The sequence below is a fragment of the Notamacropus eugenii genome, chromosome 1 (assembly GCF_028372415.1).
Source record: "Notamacropus eugenii isolate mMacEug1 chromosome 1, mMacEug1.pri_v2, whole genome shotgun sequence".
Lineage (NCBI taxonomy): Eukaryota > Metazoa > Chordata > Mammalia > Diprotodontia > Macropodidae > Notamacropus > Notamacropus eugenii.
The window spans coordinates 414,151,486-414,175,831 of NC_092872.1; the positions used below are offsets into that span (position 1 = coordinate 414,151,486).

The following is a 24,346-nucleotide window of genomic DNA, read 5'->3' on the forward strand; positions in this document are numbered from 1 at the left end:
GGAAATACCCAGAACTCCACAGACCAGTGCTGCCAGCACTGGCATAGTCTGCCAGACTTACTACTAGTGGCCATGGTTTCAGCTTTGCCACAGTATGTGCCTAGGCATCAAGATTGTCATCCAGTAAGCATTTATTAAGGGCCTGTGTCCAGCACCATGTTTGGCACTAGGAGATAAAGTTTGCATAACATGATTCGTGCCCTCTTGGGGCATATGGATTGGTCAACCCAAATCCGTTTCTGATATAAAAGTACCTCAGAGAGGTTCAAACGGTGTAGTGTTTGATATTGAGAGGAAACCCTGGTTAGTGATCACTGAAGATGAGATAGAGAATAGGGACCTTGAAGAATCAAGAGGAAATCAACTTTGAGGAATTAGTTTACAAAAAGGAAGTAATACCTGTAGTACTTTCCAAGTGGTTAGGTCATTTATAGACACTTCCTGAATGTTTGCAGCCAAGACTTGGATTTAAATTGCATTACAAACGCAGGTCATGATTATGGACTTGTGGCTGCTCAATGGTGACCTCTCTCATCACTGAAACATTGAATATATCCTGCTGGCCCTATGTATTTTTCCCTAAATACATGGGCTTTTCAGCATAAGGGGCTGAGCTTTACCCTACCTTCATCTTAACACCCTCCAAACTGGAAGTTACAGCTCCTTATGACTGGCACTTACCTGTAACTAATGTAACTGTGACACTAAGTTCAGACTGAGTCAAATCCCAGAGCACCGTTTTACTCTGGTTTAAGGGGAATGTTTGGGGAGGGAAGGTTTATGAAGCTGCTGATAAGCACCATCTCCCCTGAGGGAAAAGAGACTTTGAATGATCTTACACAGCACTGATATGCAACTGCTTTGAAGATAAATCTACAGATGTTTCAGTTTTTGTTCTAGACAATCATGGGCCGTAGAATCTGCCACCAAGCCTGTACAAAAAAGCCTATCCTCTAGAAGGAACTTACACCAACTAGGCAATCTTTGAAAATCTACAAAAACAATTTACACACCACAAGATGCTGAGAGTACAGACCCTCCCTGTATCTGATATCTAGACAGTTTAACTAAAGATCAAATGAAAGTACTGCAGGGTCAAGTATTTGGTGGCAGCATTCCAGTTACCACCAGCCTGATCAAACCTGAAGTACTGGCATCTTTAATTCTATGGCCAACTACATCCCCCAAAACCCAACCAGGCCAACTCTAGAGGGTCCCTTTCAGTCAGCAGCTGCCACACCATAGAAACCCTGTAAGTCACTAATGTTTCACCTAGGAGAAAACTAGAGAAAGGAACTTTTCAGTACAGTTTCATGAAGCCAGTCACATCAGAGGACACCTAGATACTCAATCTGTCTTCCAGGCTCAGGTAAGGAGAGGAACAATCTTAAGTAACTTTTCCTTCCCACATGAATACATTCCTCCCTTCCCATGAAATAGTAAGGAAGTGGGTCAACTATCAGTGGGGGGATGGGGAGGGACTTTATTTACAAGGCAGAAGCCACTTAAATTATGTGCAGAAATACAAGTGCTGCCCAGCAAATAGGAGAGAGCCCAGAGTCAGAACTGGCCTCCTCTCGCCTTTCGGTCTGCTGCTGCCTGTGATCCTGGGCCAGCACAGGCCCATCCCTTTCTGCCTCGGGCTGTGGGTAGCTCAGACAGCCCCTCAACCAGCAGAGAGCAGGCAAGGGTCCAGCAGGGTCCCTTCCAGGTGATACGGTGGCTCTCAATGATGGCAGCAACTGTAGAAGAAGGTGTTGCCCTTCTGACTCAAGTCAACGCCTTTGTCCTCTGCAGAGAGATGGAAGCAAATATTAACCACTCATCATCAAGAAAGGATCACCATTCAGACCTTCACTCTAAAGTGCCTGGGTCTGAATCCTAGTTAGCCACTTTTTACCTACATGAGACATGTTATTTCAGGTCCCTGCTGCCTCTAAAATGAGGGAATTGGATCAGAATGTTCAAGGCTCCTTTCAACACTAAATCACCATAATCAAAGAAGTAGGCAAAAAGGGAGGGCCACAGTTTGGAAGCAGACCTCACCTGTCATCAACTGGAAGGCAGCCACACTGACGTAATCTTCTGCCACCTTCTGGAACAGTTCATCTAGGTAGTGAAGGAGGGTGAGGTAATAAGGCAAGGAAAAGCCAATGATTGTTTGACTACTCCCATTCTCACAAGCTAATGATACTGTCTTGTAAGGCCAGATTTTGCCACTGTTCAGATACCCAGTATCCTAGGACAACCTTTGCATTTCCTAAAAATACATTTCCTTTCATCCAGTTCTGGGATCACTGCCTGCCATGCTATCCCCTCTCCAACTCTCTTTCCTAAGTCTGGCTTTCCCAGACTGACTAAAACCAGGTCTAGAGATTACCTGGGCCCCAGACAGTACTTACCTACACTCTGGCCTGTCTTGCTAGATGTCTCAAAGAGCTGAGCTTTTATGTCTGTAAACACACAGCTCAGAGTGAGCAAGTAAGGCTGACTTACCCATGTCCTGCCCTTCCTGGGATGAGCACCCAGCAAGAGGATAAAAAGAGTAGGGCTGGATAAAAGATGGCAGAAAAGCCAAGGAAATGGGAATTTCATGTGATTTACCTCCACCCCTTGGCATGAGTTTGCTTCCAGCCCTTCCAACCTCATATGGGCATCTTCCCAGGGACAGAGAACCACAACTATCCCCATAGGCATGAAAGAAAGTATAAAACAAAAATCGTGCCACTTTTTTTGACCAGTCTTCTGTGGCTCCCTCCCTCCCAGCCCTCAAAGAACAGTAGGTACCATCTGCATAATCTTGGACATCATGGAAGTCAACCCGGCGCAGTCTTCGATCTTCCTCCAGAAGGTCACTCTTGGTGCCACACAAGTAGATCTGACAGCTCTGCAGTGGGCAGAAATCAGGGGTCAATCGATATCAGGGTCCTTCCACTGCCCAGCCCAGGAGAATGACAATGATAACCATCAGATACCATTACTGCTGCAGTTTACAACTACAAAGTGCTTTCCTCACAAACATCTAGGCTGCAGGTATTACTACTCTCATCCTGTAGATAAGGAAACTAAGCCTCACAGAGACCAAATGACTTGCTCTTGGTCACACAGGTAATAATTAGTGTAAGAATCAGCACTTGAAATTAAGTCCCTTTTAAGAGATCTAGTGGTATAGTGGTTAGATTTCTGGACAAGTGTCAGGAAGACCTATTTTGAAATTCTGTCCTGGACATTTAGTAGTTGTATCACCACATGCAAACTAACCTAATTCTCAGTTTTCTCTTGTGTAGAATGGGAATAATACCTATTATTAGATCTGTTGTGAGGCTTAAATGGGATAAAGTACGTTAAAACATTCTAATATCAGCTACTATTTTTTTCCCAATACTACAAAGCCTCTCAAGACAAGCAAGGTCCTGAGCTCTCCCTGTTCATGGCTTTACAAAGTCCTCAAGGATCAGAAGCACTACTTAGCTCCCAAGTACACTTACCTCTTCTAAACTCTGAAGCTCCTTTACCCAGAATTTGGCTCGTTCAAAACTACTGCTGTCAGTAAGATCTGGGAATAAAGGAGTGCAGAAAGGCTGTTAACCACCTCCATGTAAACCACTGCTCATGAAAGGCTGAAGAGCCTGGGCTGGGGGTGAAGATAACCTTACCATAGCAGACAATGGCTGCCTTGGCACCACGATAATAGATTCGACTCATGGCCTCATAGCGCTCGGAGCCAGCTGTGTCCTACAGAGAATCAGGTGAAAGCTCATCCCTGGTCCCTAACTTGGGAATAACCTGGACAAGGACCCTTCTACCCACAATTCCCAGGGATTAGGTCAATCAGAAAAGCCTGAATTATTACAGATGTTCTCTAGTCTTGGTATTTCTCAGATGGAGAAACAGAAGTATAGGAGGTCATTTGCTGAGGTTTACCAGGCTTATCAGGGACAGAACTGAGAATTCTAAGCTACAGTACAGCACTGAGAAGCTGACGGCTCTCCAAGATGGCCCAACACCCTCTTGCCCAGGTGGTCCTATACAGTTCAGAGTCTTTTGGGTGGGGAAGCCTCTCTTGGAAATATCTCAGGAAATAAATATCCCCTGGAAAGCCCTTCATCCAATAGGGCAAGTAAGTGTTGGTGTGTCCCTGTCACTCACCCAAATGCCTAGTGTCACTGTTCTGTCTCCCACAGACATCACCTTGGCCACAAATGCTGCCCCAATGGTCTGTGGGGAGGGGGGAGGAAGGAGACAGTCATTCCCCCTTTCACAACAATGCTTGTTACTATTATTATTATTAACAATGCTTATGCCACCCACTGCAGTAGACACAAGACTTTTTCACTTCCCTTTTTTCTGACACCCCCCCCTCCCTAATAACACTAGGACAGATAGCAGGAAATATTTTACCTTTTTTACAAGAAAGGAAACTGAGGTCCAGAAAGGGGACATGAATAGCAAATTCCCACAGGGGATCAGGGGCAAAGTTGGGGCTCAAAAATCAGGTTGACTGGCTGCCCCCCACATTCACAACCAAGCCTTAGCACCTCCGTGCGCCCGGCGTGCTCCCCTCCGCACCCGGTCCCGGACCCCGCGCCGGGGCGCGCCCGCACTCACATTCTGGTAGGGCCCCACCAAAAAGCGATCGTGCACGTATCTCTCCACGAGGCTCGTCTTGCCCACATACTCCTTGCCCAGCATCACGACCTTCACGTCCACGCGCTGCCCGCTCATGCTCCCGGGGCCCAGGCCGGGCAGGGGCGCGGCGGGCCGGGCGAGCAGACCACAAGCTTTACCTGCGCCGGACACGGGCCCGCCTGAGCGCGTCGGAGCCGGGCCCGGCCTCGGCTCTTCTGCTCCGGCGCCGGCCCCGTCAGCCCGCGGGACACGGCCGGGGGCCTGCGCTTGGAGCCCGTGGGCCCGGGGATCCCCGATCAAGACCCCTCACCCCGCCCGCCACACACATACACACGCCTGCCTACGCTTGAAGAGCCCGGGTCGGAATGCCGGTCCAGGCTGCTCCACCTCACGCGAGCCTGCGAGCCTGCGTCCTCTTACCGGGGCCGCATGCTCCCGCTCCTCCTGCCGCGGCCGCGGCCACTCCGGGGCCAGTCCGGTCCCGCTGCCCGTCCGGTCCCGGTGCTCGGAGACCCCCGAGCTAGAGCAGCCCGAAGGAAGCCAAATGGGGGGGGGGGGAGCCGGCGGGGGGAACGGGGAGGAGCCACACGCCTCACGTGACAGGAACACCGGAAATGCTCCTGCGGAAGGGGCGGGGCTTGAGAGGGTCGGGCTGGGGCCGGAAGTGCCGAGCGGCCGGACACCCCCTCATGGCGGCGGCGGCGACGGCGGCGGCGGTGGCTGCAGAGGTGGCGGCGGCGGCGGCTTTGGGACGGTGACGGAGAGCTCGAGCCCGGCAACCCATCTCTCCTCTACCCCTCGATGCTGTGCGCCCCCTGACACTGCCCCGACCCCGACCCCGACCCCCGCCGGGACGATGGTGAAGTATTTCCTGGGGCAGAGCGTGCTCCGGAGCTCCTGGGACCAAGTGTTTGCTGCCTTCTGGCAGCGTTACCCCAACCCTTACAGGTGAGGACAGGAGAACCCGGCCCCCCGACCCCCCACGGGCGAGGGCTGGAGACAGAGGAGGGCGGAAGACTCCCGGCTCACACTCCGCCCCCTTCACAGCTCTCATAGAAGAGAGGAACACCCAGAAGCCCCCTCCCCTCCAGGCACCTCCGGGGACGGCTAGAGCCTCCAGTCCTCGAAGCGCTGTGGGTGGTGACCCTAGGCATTTTTGCCCCCTCCCCCTCCCCCCTGGGAAAGAGAAGCCCCCACCCCGAGCTCGTTGGAATCCAGCCCGGGAGCCCGAGCCGGGGGAGGGGGGGAGGGGGGGAGGGGGCCGCTTACCTCTGCGGTGCGGGGCGCCTTCTTCCAGGTGGCACCTGCCAGGCTTGGCCAAAGGGGCGTCAGGTTTGGACTTCGCCCTGGACCTGAGCCCCACCTAACCTGCCCGAGATTGGAAGTGGGGCAGGACTCCTGTCCGGGAACACCTTCAGCCTGAAGCCTGAGCTGCAGTTTCCTCTTTTTCTGCCCCTTCCTTCGCCCAAACAGGATGACTTGAGGAACATTGATTTGACTTCCCTTTTTTTTATTTCTCAAAATATTCTGTATTTAAATATCAAATGAGATCAGTATTTTCACCCATGTTGTAAAAGCAGAGGAGGGGATTGGATGCCCAAACAGGATGTCTTGAGGAACTTTGAATTTACTTCCTTTTTCTTTTTTTAATATTCTGAACTAAATAAATATCTAATAAGATCCATATTTTCATTTCACTTAGGGAAGGAGTTGAACATAAAACTGAATCTCTTATGGAAAGTGGTGCTTTTCTTTTTAGGTACCCAATAAATTCATCGTGTAGCTTTCCAAGCTCATCTCCTGTGTTGTGTGTTTCCCACGCAGCAAGCATGTGCTGACGGAGGACATTGTGCACCGGGAGGTGACTCCTGACCAGAAGCTGCTGTCCAGGCGGCTTCTAACCAAGACCAACAGGATGCCCCGCTGGGCGGAGCGCTTCTTTCCTGCTAATGTAGCCCACTCGGTGTACATCCTGGAGGACTCCATCGTGGACCCACAGAACCAGACCATGACCACTTTCACCTGGAACATCAACCATGCCCGGCTGATGGTTAGTGACTCTTTAGCACCCACTCATTTAAAGGAGGAGTCCCAGAAAAGAGAGGAAGCAGGCTGGTTCAGAAAGAAAAGTGAAAAGCAGTTTGTGATTCTTGACCTGCCACTACTTTGCTGAGTGGCACTTGGTAAATCCCTTTTATCTCTCCAGGTCATAGTTTTCTCATCTTTAAACTGAGATGTAGATTTGATGACTTGTGAAGGTCTTTCTGAATATAGGCAAGTTTCTTAACCTCTGTTTGCCTCAGTTCCTTCATCTGTAAAATGAGGGTAATAGTATCACTTACCTCTCAGGGTTGTTGTGAGGATAAAAGGGGATAATAATTGTAAAGCACCTAGCACATAGTAAGCATCATATAAATCTTGATTTTTGGCTCTAGGCCTTGTAGAATCTTGTTCTTCTTAGGGTCTAGATTACTGAAAACTTGTGATCATTTCATTCCAGGTGGTGGAGGAAAGATGTGTTTACTGTGTGAACCCTGAAAACAGTGGATGGACTGAAATCCGACGGGAGGCCTGGGTCTCCTCCAGTTTGTTTGGGGTCTCCAGAGCTGTACAGGTAACATAGCACTTTGGTGAAATGCCAAAGGTGCCATCAGTGGGGGTAGGATGTTTGGTTCTTCCTTGGCTCTGAGCACCATGGATTGTCCTGGGCATGAGCAGTGACTAGAAGTGCTAAGAGACAGCTCTTCATACCCGATCCCATCTTGTCCTTTCAGGAGTTTGGCTTAGCTAGATTCAAAAGTAACGTGACCAAGACCATCAAAGGCTTTGAGTACATCTTGGCCAAACTGCAAGGTAAGAACCAAGGGCTTTAAGTCTGGGGAGGAACACAGGGTGTAGGTGCTGGCACTAAGTATGAGGATCCCAAGAAAAAAAGTTTGAAACAGTGCTGAATTAGGAGTTACATGGTTTGAATCTTGAGTTTAGCATTTGATACCCATATGACCTTGGTTAGGTGACTTAACCTTTCTTGGCCTCAATGTTCTTATCAGTAAAATTACAGATTTGGAAAAAGATCAATTGAGATTCCTTCTCGAACCCAAGCTATCATTGGGTATGAGGCTGCTACTTAAGCCCTGCCCCTCAAACTTGTGACACCAGCCACCCTCTAAGGTATAGCTGCAGAAGAGCTTGAATCAGGTCAAAGACCAAATGTAGTTTAGTGTGGTGTGGTGGAAGAAGCACTGGACTTGGAGTCACAACTCCTAGGTTCAAATTCTTGATGTTATCCATGTTACCCTTTGATCTTGAACAAGGTTCTTATTCTCTCCGAAATGCTATTTCTTTATATGTCATACCAATCAGCTGGTTTCAGTTTTCATTGTACCTTCTAACTGATACTCTGAGATTCTCTTTTTGCAGGTGAAGCTCCTTCTAAGACACTTGTTGAAACAGCTAAGGAAGCAACTGAGAAGGCGAAGGAAACTGCTCTGGCAGCTACTGAGAAAGCCAAGGACCTGGCCAGCAAAGCAGCCACCAAGAAGCAGCAGCAGCAACAACAACACTATGTTTAAAGGAGTCACCTTACTGCTGCCCTCCCAGATCGCCAGTACCCAAGGCTGAGAGCCTCTTGGCAAGACCTGGCATTGGGCCTGGAGCCCCAGCCCCTCAGCGTCTACCATCAACACAATGCAAGCCACAGACAATCCAGCTCTTGTCCCATTACCCGCCCTGTGTCCAAGTTGTAATTTATCATTAAAAATCAATTTTTAGTGCTGTCCTTGGCCTGTGGAGGTTTCTAAGCCTTGGGGGTAATTAAGTGATCCTGCCAGGTTTATAATGAAGTCTCACAGCCATCAGCCTTGAAACATGCTAGTGACTGCAACTTACCCTTCCTTTGTAGTCCTGAAGAAATAAAAGGGTCTACAGGCAGAATTAAGAAAAAGTTTTTTTTACTGAAAATACTGTATGGTATCTGTGGAGCTAGAGCCAGAGTCTGAGTATAGCTCCATCCCACTTTAATGCTACTGGTCCCTTGTGTGCTAAGCACAAACCAGCTGAGCACAAGATTTGCATCCCAGCCCTGGAAAGAACAAAAATTAATGCTGTAAAAAATGTACAAAAAAAACCAGGTCTAGGCAGGGAGCAACAGATCACCTCCATGTCAGCCCCTCGTCAGAAGCCTCTGGTTGCCTCCCATAACCTCTGACGGGGAACAGGTTGCAATGCTTGTTCAGTTCCATATTAGGGCCATGGCTCATTCCTGTTTCCCCCCACAAAACAGAGTAAGCTTCAGTTCATGCCCACATACGAGAGAAGGGGTGGAATTGAGTATAGTTACAATGGCTCCAGGAGCCAGCAGCAGCCTCTGCAGTCCGATGATTTTCTGCTTTACTGGAATGCACAGTATCATGAGGGATGCAAGCTGGAACCCACATTAGTCAGCCATCACCAGATCTATGGCAACTTCTCTGGCAGGCTGGGCAGCTTGGTCCAGCCAGGAGAATGGGAGAACTAGGTGCCTGCTATGAGTACAGAGGTCATAGCCAAGCACTACCACTATGAGAGTAGCTGTGCTCCTGGCCTGTGCTGAAGCTTCGAAGCAGCTCAGCACCACCACCAAACACCAGGCTCTCCACATCCACCTCCAGCTCTTCTGTGGAGAGAGACCAAAGAAAAGTCAGGTCTAAGGTCACTGAGAAAGGAAGTACTTCTTAAGGATATAGGAGGCAGACCAGGCCACTTTAGTCATGACATGACATGGAAGGGCACTGAACAGACTTGCTAGCCCTAGTACAGGCCATGGCAGTGGCCCAGGCTCTCTGAGGTGCAGACTGATCCCCTAATTCTGAGCAGGATAATGGGGAATGTCACTAACCTTGGTCAGTATCAGAGCGCTCCGAAGAAAGACCAGAGGAGTCCAGGCTATCCACTCGAAGCCGTTCCCGCTCCCCAGCTGAGCCCCGGAGTTGTTCTAGCCGCTGGCGCAGGCTCCGCTGTTCACTTCGCAACCTGTCCTTGAGCCTTCGTGCCCGCTGCTCCTGTTCTTCCAGCTTCTGTTGTCACAAGAGGCAATGAGTCAGCCCTCAGTGCCTGGCCAGTGGTGGTAGCTCTTCCAGCCCTAAGCCCTACCCTTGGTTTGCCCAACTCAGGCACCAGCCTGTGGCTTAGCCCCATACTCTAGGATCCTGAGAGCTCTTTCAGACCTGGAGGGTTCCAGCCTGCATGTGGAAGGAGAGGTGAGAGGGAAGACAAGCTGATGACTACCCTGTCTCCCCACCCTGGCTTGGCTTCTTGAGTCATCCTGCATGAGCTGCTTGAGCTTTAATCTTTCACCTGAAGTGACGAGGCCTCTGTGGTGACATTCCTCCTCTTGGGCAGGATCTATACTACTCTTCACAGGAAAGTTGGGGTGGAAGAAGGCAGAGCTGGGCCTGGACCCAATCCAGACAGATATCGCTACTACTATAGCCCCCTGCCCCTGACAGACCTCCCTGGTAAGTCTTAGAGATCTGAGGGAGGGTAGGATGGGGAGCTTCTGTCCATGTTCATCTCCCCTGGCAGGAACAGCTAAGAGGGCCTGTGGGTGTAGCCCCATGGTTCTGTGTGTTTCTGTGAGTGAAGGACAGACAGAAAGACAACAAATGCCTAAGTCATGTTTCCCTAGCTTATCATCCCTGAGGCCTTACTGTACCTGATTTCTCCCATATAATGAAGGTGGATTCGATCTTATGGCAGGAAGAGAAAGTAGGGCATATATGAGCTAACGCTACAGGAAATCAGTGGCGACAGGAAAGTATAGACTTTGATGAGGCAGTGTAATGGAAAGGGGAGAGTATCTGGCAGGAAGACCCTCTCTGACATGTGAAATTGGGCAGGGTATGTCCTTCACATTTCTGGACCTCAGTTTTCACTTCTGTAAAATTAGAATGTTGCCTGGGTTCTCCGACCACCAACGAATCTGAACCAGTTTTGTTCACATCAGGTTAACTTTCTGAGGGTGACGACAATAGGTTTGGGGAGCTCAGGCCAACACTCTTTAACTAAAGGAGCAGCCGTAGCTTTAAAGTAACAGCTACTGCAGGACAAATGTGTGAACTGGTGGCCTTTTCCCAACACTTGGGCCATTTTTAGTAGTCATTGGTTTCCCAGGTTTTCTGGGGCTAAAGCACTCCCCAGAAAGACCTAGACTAGGTTGTCTTTTCCAGATGCCTAAAGCCCTGGTGCCCAACTCCTCCATGAAACTCCCTTACCATATTAACCTGCACTGGCCCTCTCCCTCCTGGGAAATTCTGGAGCATTCATTTCTCTTCATTTGGATTGGTCTTGCTACGCTGCTGTCCCGCAAAAGTCTGAAAACTCCTTGAGTCTCATCTTCCCCATGCAACTGGGCATATAGATGGACTCCAATGAAGGATTTAAGGACTTGTACTGTCTTGTAACTAGACAAAAGGAGCCCCAAGGACTGTACCAATAGAGCCAAGAAGATGGGATGGACACTGCCAGAGTGCAGCTCAGTTTTCCTAATCCCTTCAGACCAATGTTTTGTATACTAGAGTAGATGCTCAATAAATATCTACTGAACTAAGATTTACCAACCAATCAATAATTCTTATACTTGGTGCCTGATTTGGGTTTGTGCTACTACAGGCAGAGTGGAGGAGACAGGAGGATATGAGTAGACAGTCCTGACTTCCAGCCACCTACAATGTAACTAAAAAAATAAAATTCATGAGAAAAAGAGTTTAATGAGAAAATAAGGAACATATTTTATAGAAAATAGTGTCCAGTTGCATGCTTCAAATTAAAATGACAATACAGAAGAGAGAGATGAGTAGGCTAGGCTGGGACGACTAGGTAAGGGTTCTCGGAGAGAACAGAACTTTAGCTGAGTCTTTTGAAGATGAGTAGCATTTAGCTGGGCAGAGAGAATTCCAGACAAGGAATCAGCACAGTGAATTTTTAGAGTGCTGTATTGTAGAAACTTGCTTAGCTGGAGCCAAGGTGGGGTATAAGGGAGGAGAAGGAGAGATTAAGAAGTGGTTTGAAGCCAGCTTGGGGTGGATGGTGTGGGGAATCCACATTGAGAGATTTGCACTTGATGCAAATAGGGAGCAGGGACCAAGTTCAAGATTACTGAGATGGGAGAATGAGACTGTCAAATATGGGCTTACTCTGTAAAATCTGGTATCCCATAGCATGAGCTTTTTCTGGGCAAGCAAGCAGGCAGACCTCCCCATATATGCCCATCCCTCCTAAAGTGTTAACTGATAACTAACAAATGAGCTAATGAAATAAGACTTGGATTTCAATGAAGGAATCTTGCATCCCTCTTAGAACATGTTATCATCTAGCCCAAACAATTTTGGAGGAAAAAATGAAGTGCAGAGAAGGAAAATCCCTTACTCAAGATCAGAAAAGAAGAAAATGCCAGGTTTCCTGGCTCATCACTATCAAATGTACTATCAAAAACTGCTGGCTTTCTAAGTGTATCCCTACTTTGGTTCTTATGTATTTTTTAAATTATTGTAAGAAAGTATGGGGCACTGGAAAGAACAGAGGACTGAAGTAGGGCAGATGTTTAAAAAGTTATTGTGGCAGATATGGGTAGAACTTGAGTGGCAGAGTACAGGCCAAGACCCAGCTGACTTCTCCCAATATTCCCCTCCAAAGAACTTTAAAATAATGCCTTAAATCAAACTTTGGAGCAGCAGAGCCAACAGAAGATCAAAGGCTGACATGCATGCAGTCTAAGCCAACTCAGGTCTGCAGGAGAGGTTTGCAAGACCAGGGTGGGTGTAGCCCTGAGAACAGCAGTTGTGAGCCTTGGAGGCATTTACCACAGCAGCAGCAGCTTCAGGAGCTCTCAGGCCAGAGAAAGAAGTTTGTAAGAAAGTGATTACAGGGCTCTTTGCTGGCACTGGGTGCAGCTGTCTGATCAGCGACTCTACTGCCCATTTGCAGTTACAGGTCAAAGTTCCAGTGTGGAGAGTAGAGCTTATGATGAGTCACAAGGTAGCAAGGGACCTGGTCACAGTTCCAGAGCCAAGAGAAGCAGCAGTACTTGCAGTTGTAGGGAAGCAGGGGCCCTTCCTGGGTAAAGATCAGAGTCCAGACCAGGAGAGCAGTGACCACACCTCTCCCAGGATAATGCTAACCATGGAAGCACTGAAAACTTGCAGAACCCCAGAACTAGCTCTGAAAATAGCAGCACAAAAAAGCCTGAGGTTTAGTATATGCCTCTTCAGCCCTAGGTGAGCAGAGCCCAGCCTTAACATAAAGCCCAAAGTCGAGAAATAGGTTGTAAAAATGAGCAAATAACAACAACAAAAATTTGACCGTAAAAACTTGCTACAGCATCAGGGAAAAACAAGACATAAACTGAGAAGATTATAACAACATGATGACAGCTACAGGCAAAGGCTCAAATAAAAATGCTGATTGGACTCAAGACCAGCAAAAATTCCTAGGAGAGTTAAAGGAAGAGATGAGAATGGAAGAAGAAAAAAAATGGGAAAAGAAATGAGAGTGATGCAAGAAAATTATTAAAAGAGAATTAACAGCTTGGAAAAAGAGGTATGAAAATTCCCTGAAGAAACAAACCCCTTTAAAAGCAGAATTGGCCAAATGGAAAAAGAAGCACCAAAATTCACTACAGTAAATAATTCCATAAAAATTAGAATTGGGCAAGTGGAAGCTAATAATTCCATGAGACTTTAAGAAAAAAATAAAGCAAGTCAAAGAAATGAAAAAATAGAAGAAAATGTGAAATACCTCCTTGGGAAAATAACTGACCTGGAAAATAGACCAAGGATAGATAATTGAAGAATTATTAGACTATCTGAAAGCCATGATCAGAAAAAGATCCTAGACATCATATTTTAAGAAATTGTAAAGGAAAACTGTTCTGATATCTTAGATCCAGAAGGTAAAATTGAAATTGAAAGAATCCACCAATCACCTGCTGAAAGAAATCCCAAAATGAAAACTCCCAGAAATATGATAGCCAAATTCCAGAGCTTCTAGGTCACAGAAAATATTTCAAGCAGCCGGAAAGAAATAATTCAAATATTGTGGAGCCACAGTATAACACAAAATTTATCAGCTTCTAAGTTAAAGGAGCAGAGAGTTTGAAATATGATATACTGGAAGGCAAAGGAGTTAGGATTACAACTAAGCATAACCAACGCAGCAAAATTGAATATAATTTTCCACATGAAAAATAAAAAGTAAAGTTAATGAAATAGAAGACTTTCAAGTATTCCTGATGAAAAGACCAGAGCTGAATGTTATAAATTATTTTCACATGTAACTGGGGAAAAATAAAATGCTAAATAAAAAATACTAAAATAAAATACTAAAAAAGATTATTGAGAAAAAAAAAGACCAGATCTGAAGAGAAAATTTGACACTCCAACAGAAGACTCAAGAGAATCATAAAAAGGTAACATGAAAGAGTAATCATAAAGGATACAATAAAGTTAAATTATTTACATTCCTACATGGAAAGATGATACATGTAACTCCTAAGTACTCTATCATTATTAAGGCAGTTAAAAGGAGCAAAGAATGTGAGTCGATTATGTTGAGATGATCTCAAAAAAAAATGAAGGGATAAGAAAGATGGATGCGCTGGGAGAAGGGGGAAGGAAGAGTTAAAATGGAGAAAAATATCTCACATAAAGAGGCTTGCCAGGAAGAGCTTGGATAGTGGAAGTAAAAATGGGAGGGGATAGGGGGACAGACAATGCTTGAACCTTACTCTCAATGGTATTTGTTCAAAGACGGAAGGCGATATGTAGATATGTGTGTATGTATATGTGTGTATATATGTATGTGTATGTATATGTGTGTGTGTGCATTATACAGACTCAGTTGGGTATAGAAATCTCTTACCCAAAAGGGAAATAGGATAAAGAGGTAAGTGGGACAGGGGGGAATAAAGGAAGGACAGATTAGAGGAAGCCATGGTCAGAAGCAAAACAGACTTTTGAGGAGGTACAGGATAGAGAGATAGAAAGAAGGATAAATAGAAGAAAATAGGATGGAGGGAATTACAGTTAGTAATCATAACTGTGTATATGAATGGGATGAGCTGATCCATAAAATGGAAGCAGATAGCAGAATGGATTAGAAATGAGAATCCAACAATATACTATATATAAGAGACACACTTGAAACAGAAAGTCACAGAGTTAAAATAAAGGGCTGGAACAGAATCTATTATGCTTCATTTGAAGTAAAAAAAGGCAAAGGTAGCAATAACGATCTCAGACAAAGCAAAAACAAAAAGAGACCTAATTAAAAGAAATAATCAGGGAAACTATATTTTGCTAAAAGATGACATAAACAATGAAGTCATATAAAAAATTTTTATAGCAAGTTTCTCTGACAAAGGCTTCATTCCCAAATATGTAGGGAACTAAGTCAAATTTACAAAAATAAGAGCTGTTCTTCAATTGATAAAATGTTTGGAGGATATGAACAGTTTTCAGAAGAAAAAATCAAAGCTATCTATAGTCATAAGAAAAAAAGCATCTAAATGACTTTTGATTAGAGAAATGCAGATTCAAACAACTCTGAGGTACCACCTCGCACCTATCAGAAATGACAAATACTGGAGGGGGTGTGGGAAAATAGGTACATTAATGAAATGTTGGTGGAGGAGTGAATTAGTCCAACCATTCTGAAGAACTATATGGAACTATGCCCAAAGGTCTATAAGAGTGTGCATACCCTTTGATCCAGCAATACCCGTACCAGGTCTGTATCCCAAAGAGATCAAAGAGAAAGGAAAAGGACCTATAGATATAAAACTATTTATAGCAGCTCTTTTTTGTGGTGGCAAAGAATTGGAAATTGAGAGGAACCTCCTCAATTGGAGAATGGCTAAACAAGTTGTGGCATATGATTGTGATGGAATATTACTCTGCTGTGGGAAATGATGAAGGAGGTGGTTTCAGAAAAACATGGCAAGACCTATATGAACTAACATAAAGTGAAGTGAGAAGAAGATGGAGATCATTGTGCACAGTCATAGCAATGTTGTAATGATCACCTGTGAGAGACTTGGCTACTCTGATCAATTCAATGATCCAAGACAATTCCAAAGGACTCATGATGAAAAAATCCTGTCTGCCTCCAGAGAGAACTGATGAACTCTGAGTTCAAGTTGAAAAATCATTTTTTTGCTTTCTTTATTTTGTGCTATGTTTTACAATATGGCTAATATGAAAATGTTCTGCATGATTTCACATGTATAACTGATATCATTTGTTTGCCTTCTTAGTGGATGGGGGATGGATGGAAAGGAGAAAGAGAATGTGCAGCTCAAATTTAAAAAGAAAACAATGCTTTAAAATAAATAAATAATAATTTTTTAGACCTGTAAAGAGAATGTTATTGTAAGAAAGTGTAGAATATTGGAAAGGACATAGAATCGAAGTGAGACAGATGTCAAAAAGGAGTGGTTTGTATGTAAGACTGAGAAAGGGGGAAGAGGAAATGATCCGAAGAAGAAGAGAACTCACAGAAAGTTGGTCACTTTGTCTGGTGCTCATAATCCCCCCCTTGACCCCAACTTCACCCACCTGGTTCTTCCTTATTTTTCAAGGTACTAGCCTTTCTCTAGTGTGCTGGCCCACACTGGATTATAAACTCATTGGTTTAGGGGCAGAGGGAGCTTAAAGGTCATCTAGTCCAAAATGCTTATTTCAGAGAAGGAAACCGAGGCCCATAGAAGTTAAGAGACTCGTGCATGCCCACACAGGTAAAAAGTGGCAGAACCAGGATCCAAATTCAGGTCCTCCAACCCCAAATACTGATCTCTGTCCATTGTACAATGTTGCCCTCAGGCATCCTGAAAAAGATGGGTAGGAATTCAATAGACAGCACAGACTGAGAAAATAACATTTCCTTGGCATAGAGAGCAACATAAGTAAAGGCATGAAGGCTATAAGTATGACTTGTGTGTAGGGAATTAGGCTAGAGCATGGAGGTAAGGAAGTTGTATGGAGCTATTTGGCAAGGTCCTTAAATGCCAGCAGGCAAAGAAATCCAAAGTTCCTGTTGCAGAATTTGATTAATTCAGTAGCAATGAGAAGGATGACAGGGAAGAGGGAGAGAGTAGATTCACAAAGATCTAAATGGATCCAGAAGGCTTTTGCAGTAATCCAAGCGGGGCGGGTAATGAGAACCTAGACCAAGGCAGGAGCAATGAACACACAGAGGAAGAGGTCAACTTAGCAGCACTTAGAAATTAATTAGACATACAAGGTGAGAGAGAAGAAAGAGTCAAGGATGGCACCAGATTTTCCAACATGGAAACCAGCTAAGTCAGAAGGAGAAATGTTTTGTTTTTTTGTCTGTTTGTCTGTGGGTTTGTTTTCAGAAAAGGTCAGAAGTTCAGTTTTGGATATGTTGGGTCTGAGACACATGTGGAATATCCAGGAGATCTAAAACTCAAAAAAAAAAGAGGTCAGGGCTAGAGACAAAAAGATTTGGTAGCCATCTGCTGAGAGATAACAAGATTTCCAAGGGAGTATAGAAGAATCAAAGCTAAAACTCTGGAGAGTACCCACCTCAAGGGCTAGGAAGAGGGTCATAAGATTTAAAATGAGATGGGAACTTTTGAAATCATCAACCCTTTCTCGTTACAGATGAGGAAATCAGAGAAGTTGCTTAAGAAAGCTCTTAAGTAACTAAGGTCACATAGGTAAAAAGGGACAACATAACACTGTGGAAATTGGAGTTAGGATTCAAATCCCCCCGCTGATGCTTAAAAGATGTGTGGTCATGACTGATGTGGAAGTATGTTTAATATGATTATACATGTAAAGTCTATGTCAAATGCATGCTGTCTAGGGGAGGGGAGGGAGAAGGGAGAAGTAGAAAATTTGGAACTCAAAATCTTATAGAAGTGAATGTTAAAAACTATAAATAAATATATAATAATATATACATATAAATATGTATATATATACAGGCATATGTATATGCACATACATACATACATACATATATAGGAGGAAGATTAAAACCTAAGTCAGCCTGACTGTTGTTCATATGCTGTCATACTGTCTCTCATTTTACACTTTAGCATGGCTTTGATGGGCACTAAGATGCCTAAATAAAAAGACTGAAAGCTTAAAGAAAAAAAAGTGTGTGGTCAAGGTTGTCTATTCACCTTTATGAGCCTGGTTTTTCATCTCTAAAATTGGGATAATAATGCCATGTAATACAATCTCCATAAAATACATAAAAAGTTCCAATTAGGTGATAAAATGCTTTGCATACCATAAAAAATGCTTTGCAAACCAAGTGTCATTTGCCATGACTATTATAGGTGGCAAGGTTGGGGGTTTTCTTACTCCAATTTTTTTCATGGCAAGGAACCAGTAGAGGCAGGGAGAACAAGGAGAATATTTAATTTCTAAAGCCAAGGTAGGAAAAGGTAGTCATAAAGACAGGGGTAGTTCATCATGTCAAATGCTGCCGAAGGGGCAAAATGGATGAGGACTGATAAAATGCCACTGAATTAACTGATTAGGAGAGTGTTGGTGATTTGCAAGAGTAGAGTATCGATGGGGAATGGCAAGGATGGAAGCCATACTTGAACAAGCTGAACAGTGAATGAATAAGTGGCAAAGAATTGAAAACATCAGGCCCAAATGATGTTTCTGTGAGGTTTGGCAGTAAAAGGAGGGGAGATAGGATGGTGGTTAGTGGAGTGAGAAGGGGAAAGGGAAGGCAATTTTAGAATTGGGAAGACTCAAGTATGTTTTAGGCTGATCAGAAGGAGGTAGAGGAGAAGAGATAAGTCACAAATCTACTGGAAAAAAGGTCCTGGAGAAGGCAAAAGATGAGAGAAACAAAAGGAAATTAATATAGCTCCAATAGAATTGATTCAATAAGTATTTATGAAGGCACCTACTACCTGAGGTGTAGGGGAAAAGGTGGCTAACATGCTGCATTTGGAGTCAGAAGACCTGGGTTCAAATCCTGATTGTGACACTTATTAGTTTTGTGATCATGATCAAGTCTCTTAACCTCTCTGAGCCTCAGTTTCCTCTTCTGTCAAATGAAGAGCTTAAACAAGATGGAGCTGAGGTTCCTTCTGGATCTAAGTCCATGATCCTTTGTGCCAGGCACTGTACTAAGCACAAGCAGATAGTCTTCCTATCCTTTGTAGGCTGAAGACAGCCTACAGGAACAAACTGCTCCCCATTCTCCTTTCCCTCTCTGCTTCATGCCTTGGTGCACACTCTCCTGTATCTGCTTTAGAGAATCTCTAGCATTTTTGCCTTGAGCCCAACTAGAAAGCCCCCCTTCCTCTCCACCAATCCAAGGTCTTCCTATCATAGAATCTCAGTGTTCACTTAGTACATCCCCTAAATGTACTCTCGACATCAGGAATCATTTCTACACTGACCCCTGCAAGTGTTCATTGACGACTTCAGTAACAAAGACCCATGTAACTTCCCAAGGCTATTCCATTGTTGGACAGCTCTAGTTGTTAGCAAGTTTTCCCCTAGAGAATTGTTTCTCTACAACTTCTGTCCTCTGGAGCCAGAGATCAGGAGCTGACCAGCACAGTCTAATCACTTCCCCATCTCCTCCCTTTGGACACCACCCTCTTAAGTCTTCTTCAGTCTAAACATTCCCAATTCCTTCAACTGGCAGATGATAGAATTTCAAGTCCCCTTCCAATCCTGGTCTGTATGTGTGTGTTCAGTCATTTTTCAGTTGTGTCTGACTCTTTGTGACCCCATTTGGGCTTTTCTTGGCAAAGATATGGGAGTGGTTTGCCATCTCATTCTTCAGCTCATTTTACAGATGAGGAAACTGAAGTTTCCTTAAGGGTTAAGTGAACTGCTCAGGGTGACGCAGCTCTTAAGTGTCTGAGGCCAGATTTGAACTCAAGAAGATGAGTCTTTCTGACTTCAGGCCTGGCTCTCTATCCATTGTGCCACCTAGCTGCCATGTTCATAAAATTGGACCCATAGTGAGCTTTCAGTGCATGCTTCTAACACCAGGAAGGAGGAATATAACAAAGGAGTGAAAGGTTCTGAAGCCAGGAGAGGGGCAACAACTCCCTAGCATCAATGATTCACCCCAGCAGTGACATTCATTAATCAAAGTCCTCCTGTCTCCGGACCTCCACGTTCTCCTCTGCATCATGAAAAGGTTACAATAAAGTCATTTTATCCTGTCCTGCTAAAATATCCTATTGCAAATGTAATACCAGAACTCCAACTCTCCAATAGTTAGGACCCTTATCCTCTGCAGACATGTAATTCAGGCCACCCTAATAGCACTAGGGATTCCCCCATTCCTGATCCTCCTCCCACTGGGAACAGGGCAGAGTCCAGAGAGGCCCCGTGCCTTCCTATCATCTCACCTGGATGTGCAAACGAGCCCGGCGCAGCAGGCTCAGGGTGGTGTATCGGGCACAGTCTGTGCTCAGAGGCATCTGCTGTTTCAGCTGTTCCAAACATCGCCTCAGCTGGGCCCTTCTGAGAAGGGGAAGAAAGTGAGCAGGCCCTTCAGAGAGGGGATCCATGGGTTTGGGGGCTTCCCCTAAGAAGGAAGGGTATGGGGAAGAGCAGCAAATTGCCAGGCTCCAGCTGAGTACAGCAGGAAGCTCAGGACCACTTCCTATCCAACAGCCTCCCAGCCCAAGGACTGCCTCCTCTGGTTCAAGGTTTCCCCCATCCTAGATGGTGATGGTGATGATGGTGATGATGATGATGTGGAGGACCAAGATCCTCAACTAATTCCCTGTAGTGCTACAGCCCCAGCCAGAGAGGGATCCTGGAGGTTAGGTAAGTCCAACCCCATCATTTTACAGAGAATAATATCACTTTTGTGTAGCCCTTTCCAAAGCACTGTCTTTGAAATCACCTTAAGAATTAGGTCATTCAAAGTAAACAATTATCCCCACTTAACAGATGGAATAAACCAATGTTCAGAGCCACTTGCCTAAATTCATGCAGGTAGGAGATGTCAGAACCTAGATTCAAATGGCACTAAGTACAAAGCTCACTTGGTGATCCCTCCCCTGCCTCTTAATGGTGGGGAAGGGGAGTTCCAGTTTTCATCTCTAACATGAAGAGACTGGACTGGATCCTCTTCCCAGTTCCTTCCAGCCCCAAATCTATGATCCTGTGATGCCATCCTACCCCACAGGTGGTCCTCCCCCACTCCCAGATCTCAACCCAAGCCTCCTAGCTTCCAAGACCCTGGAGAAATTTTGGGAAAAGAAAAAAAACGCTTTGGAGGGAACATATGAGGCAAAACAAGGAGCCAAGTCCTCCAGAATCACCTGTGTTTCTCCAGTTCGCTGTGGACGGATCTGAAAGGCAAGTGAGCAGGTGAAGGTGAGGCAGGTGAGCAGCTTTCAGGACCCTGTTTCCTCCCCCCAGTGAAAAGGAATTATCCAAGAGATTAAAAAAAGGGACAATCTTTAGATGTTATTCCAATCCTTTTACAAATGAGGAAACTGAGGCCCAAGGAAATGAAGTGACTTGCCTTCAGTTATTTTATTCACAGAATTTTCTCTCTTCCCCAGCTCCTAATGATTCCAGAACCCCAGGCACAACCCACCCCCTATCAGGGACTCAGTCTGAAACTAGGTCACCTGTGGGCGCCCCCTAGAGTCAGAACTGGAGGCCCACTTCACAGCTGAGTAGACTGAGGCCGGAATGGGCCAACTCCACCTCCTGCCTCCCCTCCAAAACCCAACCTTCACCTTAAACTGTCCCTAGGGGCCTTGGGTCTCCTCCTTCCGCGGTTTACTGGGCCCAAGCTGTGAGTAGGACACAAGGAAGCATAGCCGTGCTCTGCCTCTGAGGGAGAGATTGTGTTCAGAGACTGTTAGAGTTAGAAGACATCTCAAGATAACTTTATTTTACAAATGGAGAAACTGGGGCCAAAAGAGTCTAAATGATTTGTCCCGAATCACAAGACAGATTATCGAACATCTCTGGATTGCCCATGAGCGTGGGGGGCGCGCTGCAGACCATGGAGAACAGGGGGGAAGGCTTTTGGCGCCAGGTCCTCTTTCCCTCCTTCTTCCCAAGCTGAGCGGGGGGTCACACTGCAATCGCGAGGGAAATGAAGCCCCGGCAGGGGATCGGAGAAGAGGATAGCGGAGCAGACTGAGATGGACTGAAAGGAGAAGGGGCAAAAAGACGCTGTCCCCACCCCAGTTCTGACCCCACTGGACCCAGGCGTACTAGTCACTTGATGAAGCTAAAAGATGAAAGCAAAATAAGTTTAGCTTGCAAAGGAGGCTTCCTACTGGGGAATTGCCCCCCACTACTGGGTTCTCCAGTCTGCAGCCGCCCGGGTCTGATTCGAGGGGAGCAGGGCACACAGGGAGGCCCAGGGGTGGGTATAACTGGAGGACCAAGTTTCTTACCTCGTTCTCTCCGGTCCAGGTACTCAGCTGCTTGCAGTAAAACCTGGATGTTACTGGCACCCTGGTCCATCGCGACCACAGCTGCCTGCGGGCGGGCGGGGAGCCGAACCTAGGGCCTGGGGTGCAGATCCGTGGCTGTGGTGGCGGCGGCGGCACTTTTGTTACAATGTAACTGACACGGCGCAACAAACACAGACAGCAGGACTCCGCCCCCTTCGAACGTCCAGCGCTCCTCGCCCCGCCCCCTTTGGAACTCGCCCGGGAGCTGGGGCTTGCCCTTGCACCACCTCCTCTTCCACCCGCTACTGGGAGACCCTCCGGCAAGGTCCAGACTGACCTAACGAGTTAAGCTTCGGCCTAAGGTCCCATGAGCCCGCCAGGTGAAGCGTCTAGTCACTCTCGCCTTGTTTGTAGGTTCCCAGCTCATGGCTGCTTCAAGAACTCATGAGATTCAGAACTGGAAGGGGACCTTAGAGACAAACTACCTACTCGTATTTTACAGATATGAAATCTGAAGCTCGGGACAGGGAATGGAGGGGGAGGAAGGGGGAGGAAGAGGAAAAGGGAGGGAAGAAGGATAGGGAAGTGACTAGTCCAAGTTCCCTCAGGGAAAAAAGGTAGAGAACTGATGGTAGCCAAACCAGAGGAAGGTGGAGTGTGGAGGTGGGCAAATTAACCAGTGCTCTCGCCCCGAACTCGTACAAAGCCCCTCCAAAAATGACTTCGGTCACCCCCCTCTCGTTACCCTCGCCGATCCCAGGAACTCCTAAGTAGGTGATGCAGATCTTCGATCAAAGGTAGAAGACCTCAAGAATAAGAAAGTCCAGTCAAATTGTGGTGCAGTGACGAGCTCTGAATTGTGGAGTCGGGAGACCTGGGTTCCAGGTACAGACCCAACCCTAATGCGTTTTGCTACCTCTTTGGACCTCAGTTTCCTCAGTCTTTCGGATTCCTTCCAGTTCTGATGTTCTGATTTCTGGGAAAGGATACGCTATACTTTCTTCTCTCCGCTGTCTTCTTCAGACATATACCACACGTAGACAGACTAGAGGTCACTCTCCTCAATTAACAGTTAAGGTAACAGGCACGCGAAGATAACCGATTTCCTCAGAGCCACACACACAGTTAGTGGACATTTCTTCCCTAAGGGTGGACCCGTCCTGTAGCACAGCCTCTAGCTATATTCCTCGGGCATTGCCCCTGCCACGTAATTTCCCCATCCCACGGAAGCTGGAGCGGCCCGGTGGGAACCTTTCAGAGAACACGTACCATCCGAGAAACTCAGAGGCCATAGAAGAGGTCTGTGAATCCCGGCTGGCCTCTGCCCCCGGCAGCCGGGTCACTGACAGCCTCCTCCTCCAGCTGTCAAGGTACAGACAAGCAGGACCCTACACGTGGGCGCTGCCCGAGCTTGGCCAGCACGTTTCAGCCCTCTCATTGGCACAGAGGGACCTGCGTCACGCAGCCGTCATCCTGTGGGCGGGGCTCTTGGGCTGCCCTTCTCCCATTAGCTGACTCGAGTTTCTCTGTCCCGCCTCCTTAGCAAACAAATTCGGGCGGGAAAGAGCAGGTTTCAAATTTGAAAAGGGGGCGGAGCCAAAAGCCTGGACGCCCCGCCCCGAGGCCACACTGCGCAGGTGTCAGGTGCTTGCTCCCACCCTCCACCTCAGCTACCCCAAGCTTGCGCCGGCCAGGCTTACCCTGGAGATGCCCAGAAGGTACCCGCCCCAGGAAAGTCCCTGTCCATTGTCCGTAGGGAGGGCCAGGACCAAAGCTAACCTTGCCACTGCCTGTAGTAGCCTAGTCTACTCACCACGCAAAAAACCCGAGGGGAGGTGGATTTCAGCTCAGCTATCAACAGGCATTTATTAAGCACCTACTATATGCTGGGCACCATACTAAGTATTGGGGAAAGAAGCACGAGCTGACACAGTTCCAGAACTCGAGGAGTTTCCGTGCTACTGGGGAAAGACAGGTACACACAAAGATATAAAAACATAATACAAGGTAATTTGAGGGGAAGATTCCAGCATCTGGGGGGAGGGGAAGGACCAGGAAAAGGCCTCCTGAGGGAGGTGGTATTTGAGCTTTAAAGGAAGCAAGGGATTCTGAGAGTCAGAGATGAAAGAAGAAATACCCTGTGCAGGCAATAGCCTGAAAATCAGCTTGGCTCCTTCCCAGAGCTAGTGAAGGGGAGTGATGTGCTTTACCCTAGAAAGGCAGGTTGGAGCCAGGTTGGGATGGATTTTAAATCTTCAACAGAGGAGTGTGTATTTGATCATGCAGGGAAGAGGGAGC

General features: G+C 46.5%; 3 protein-coding genes across 4 annotated transcripts; 1 reads left to right on the forward strand and 2 right to left on the reverse strand.

The window, feature by feature from the left end:
- Positions 1 to 1,463: 1,463 nt before the first annotated feature.
- RAB24 (RAB24, member RAS oncogene family) lies at positions 1,464 to 5,784 on the reverse strand. The gene is given in 12 exon segments (XM_072631142.1): positions 1,464 to 1,791; positions 2,047 to 2,109; positions 2,403 to 2,453; positions 2,788 to 2,887; positions 3,489 to 3,556; positions 3,657 to 3,735; positions 4,150 to 4,218; positions 4,609 to 4,781; positions 5,032 to 5,119; positions 5,122 to 5,246; positions 5,249 to 5,272; positions 5,275 to 5,784. Coding segments are annotated over 12 exon segments (1,314 nt in total). The 5' UTR covers positions 5,684 to 5,784; the 3' UTR covers positions 1,464 to 1,726.
- On the forward strand, positions 5,446 to 8,407 carry PRELID1 (PRELI domain containing 1). Its single transcript, XM_072631141.1, has 5 exons — positions 5,446 to 5,577; positions 6,389 to 6,679; positions 7,130 to 7,243; positions 7,404 to 7,482; positions 8,050 to 8,407. The coding sequence occupies exons 2-5, from the start codon at positions 6,545 to 6,547 to the stop codon at positions 8,199 to 8,201; spliced, it is 480 nt and encodes a 159-aa protein (XP_072487242.1). The 5' UTR covers positions 5,446 to 5,577; positions 6,389 to 6,544; the 3' UTR covers positions 8,202 to 8,407.
- A 155-nt stretch (positions 8,408 to 8,562) lies between these two features.
- On the reverse strand, positions 8,563 to 23,426 carry MXD3 (MAX dimerization protein 3). 2 transcript variants are annotated; one of them, XM_072631140.1, is made up of 7 exons: positions 22,386 to 22,517; positions 22,049 to 22,183; positions 21,377 to 21,473; positions 20,951 to 20,980; positions 20,027 to 20,141; positions 9,506 to 9,683; positions 8,563 to 9,283 (listed from the first exon to the last, which is right to left on the reverse strand). In XM_072631140.1, the coding sequence occupies exons 2-7, from the start codon at positions 22,116 to 22,118 to the stop codon at positions 9,168 to 9,170; spliced, it is 606 nt and encodes a 201-aa protein (XP_072487241.1). In that variant the 5' UTR covers positions 22,119 to 22,183; positions 22,386 to 22,517; the 3' UTR covers positions 8,563 to 9,167. The 2 variants fall into 2 exon arrangements, with proteins under 2 accessions (XP_072487241.1, XP_072487240.1); XM_072631139.1 differs by having other exon boundaries at positions 22,049 to 23,426.
- Between the last annotated feature and the right edge of the window lie 920 nt (positions 23,427 to 24,346).

Coding starts and splice junctions, on each gene's coding strand:
- MXD3 (XM_072631139.1), bottom strand. CDS start 22,118: ATGGACCAGGGTGCCAGTAACATCCAGGTTTTACTGCAAGCAGCTGAG. Junction 21,474..22,048: donor CCTGGACCGGAGAGAACGAG/GTAAGAAACTTG, acceptor TCTCTCCCTCAG/AGGCAGAGCACGGCTATGCT. Junction 20,981..21,376: donor GCCCCTAGGGACAGTTTAAG/GTGAAGGTTGGG, acceptor CTTGCCTTTCAG/ATCCGTCCACAGCGAACTGG.
- PRELID1 (XM_072631141.1), top strand. CDS start 6,545: ATGCCCCGCTGGGCGGAGCGCTTCTTTCCTGCTAATGTAGCCCACTCG. Junction 7,244..7,403: donor GGGTCTCCAGAGCTGTACAG/GTAACATAGCAC, acceptor TTGTCCTTTCAG/GAGTTTGGCTTAGCTAGATT. Junction 7,483..8,049: donor CATCTTGGCCAAACTGCAAG/GTAAGAACCAAG, acceptor CTCTTTTTGCAG/GTGAAGCTCCTTCTAAGACA.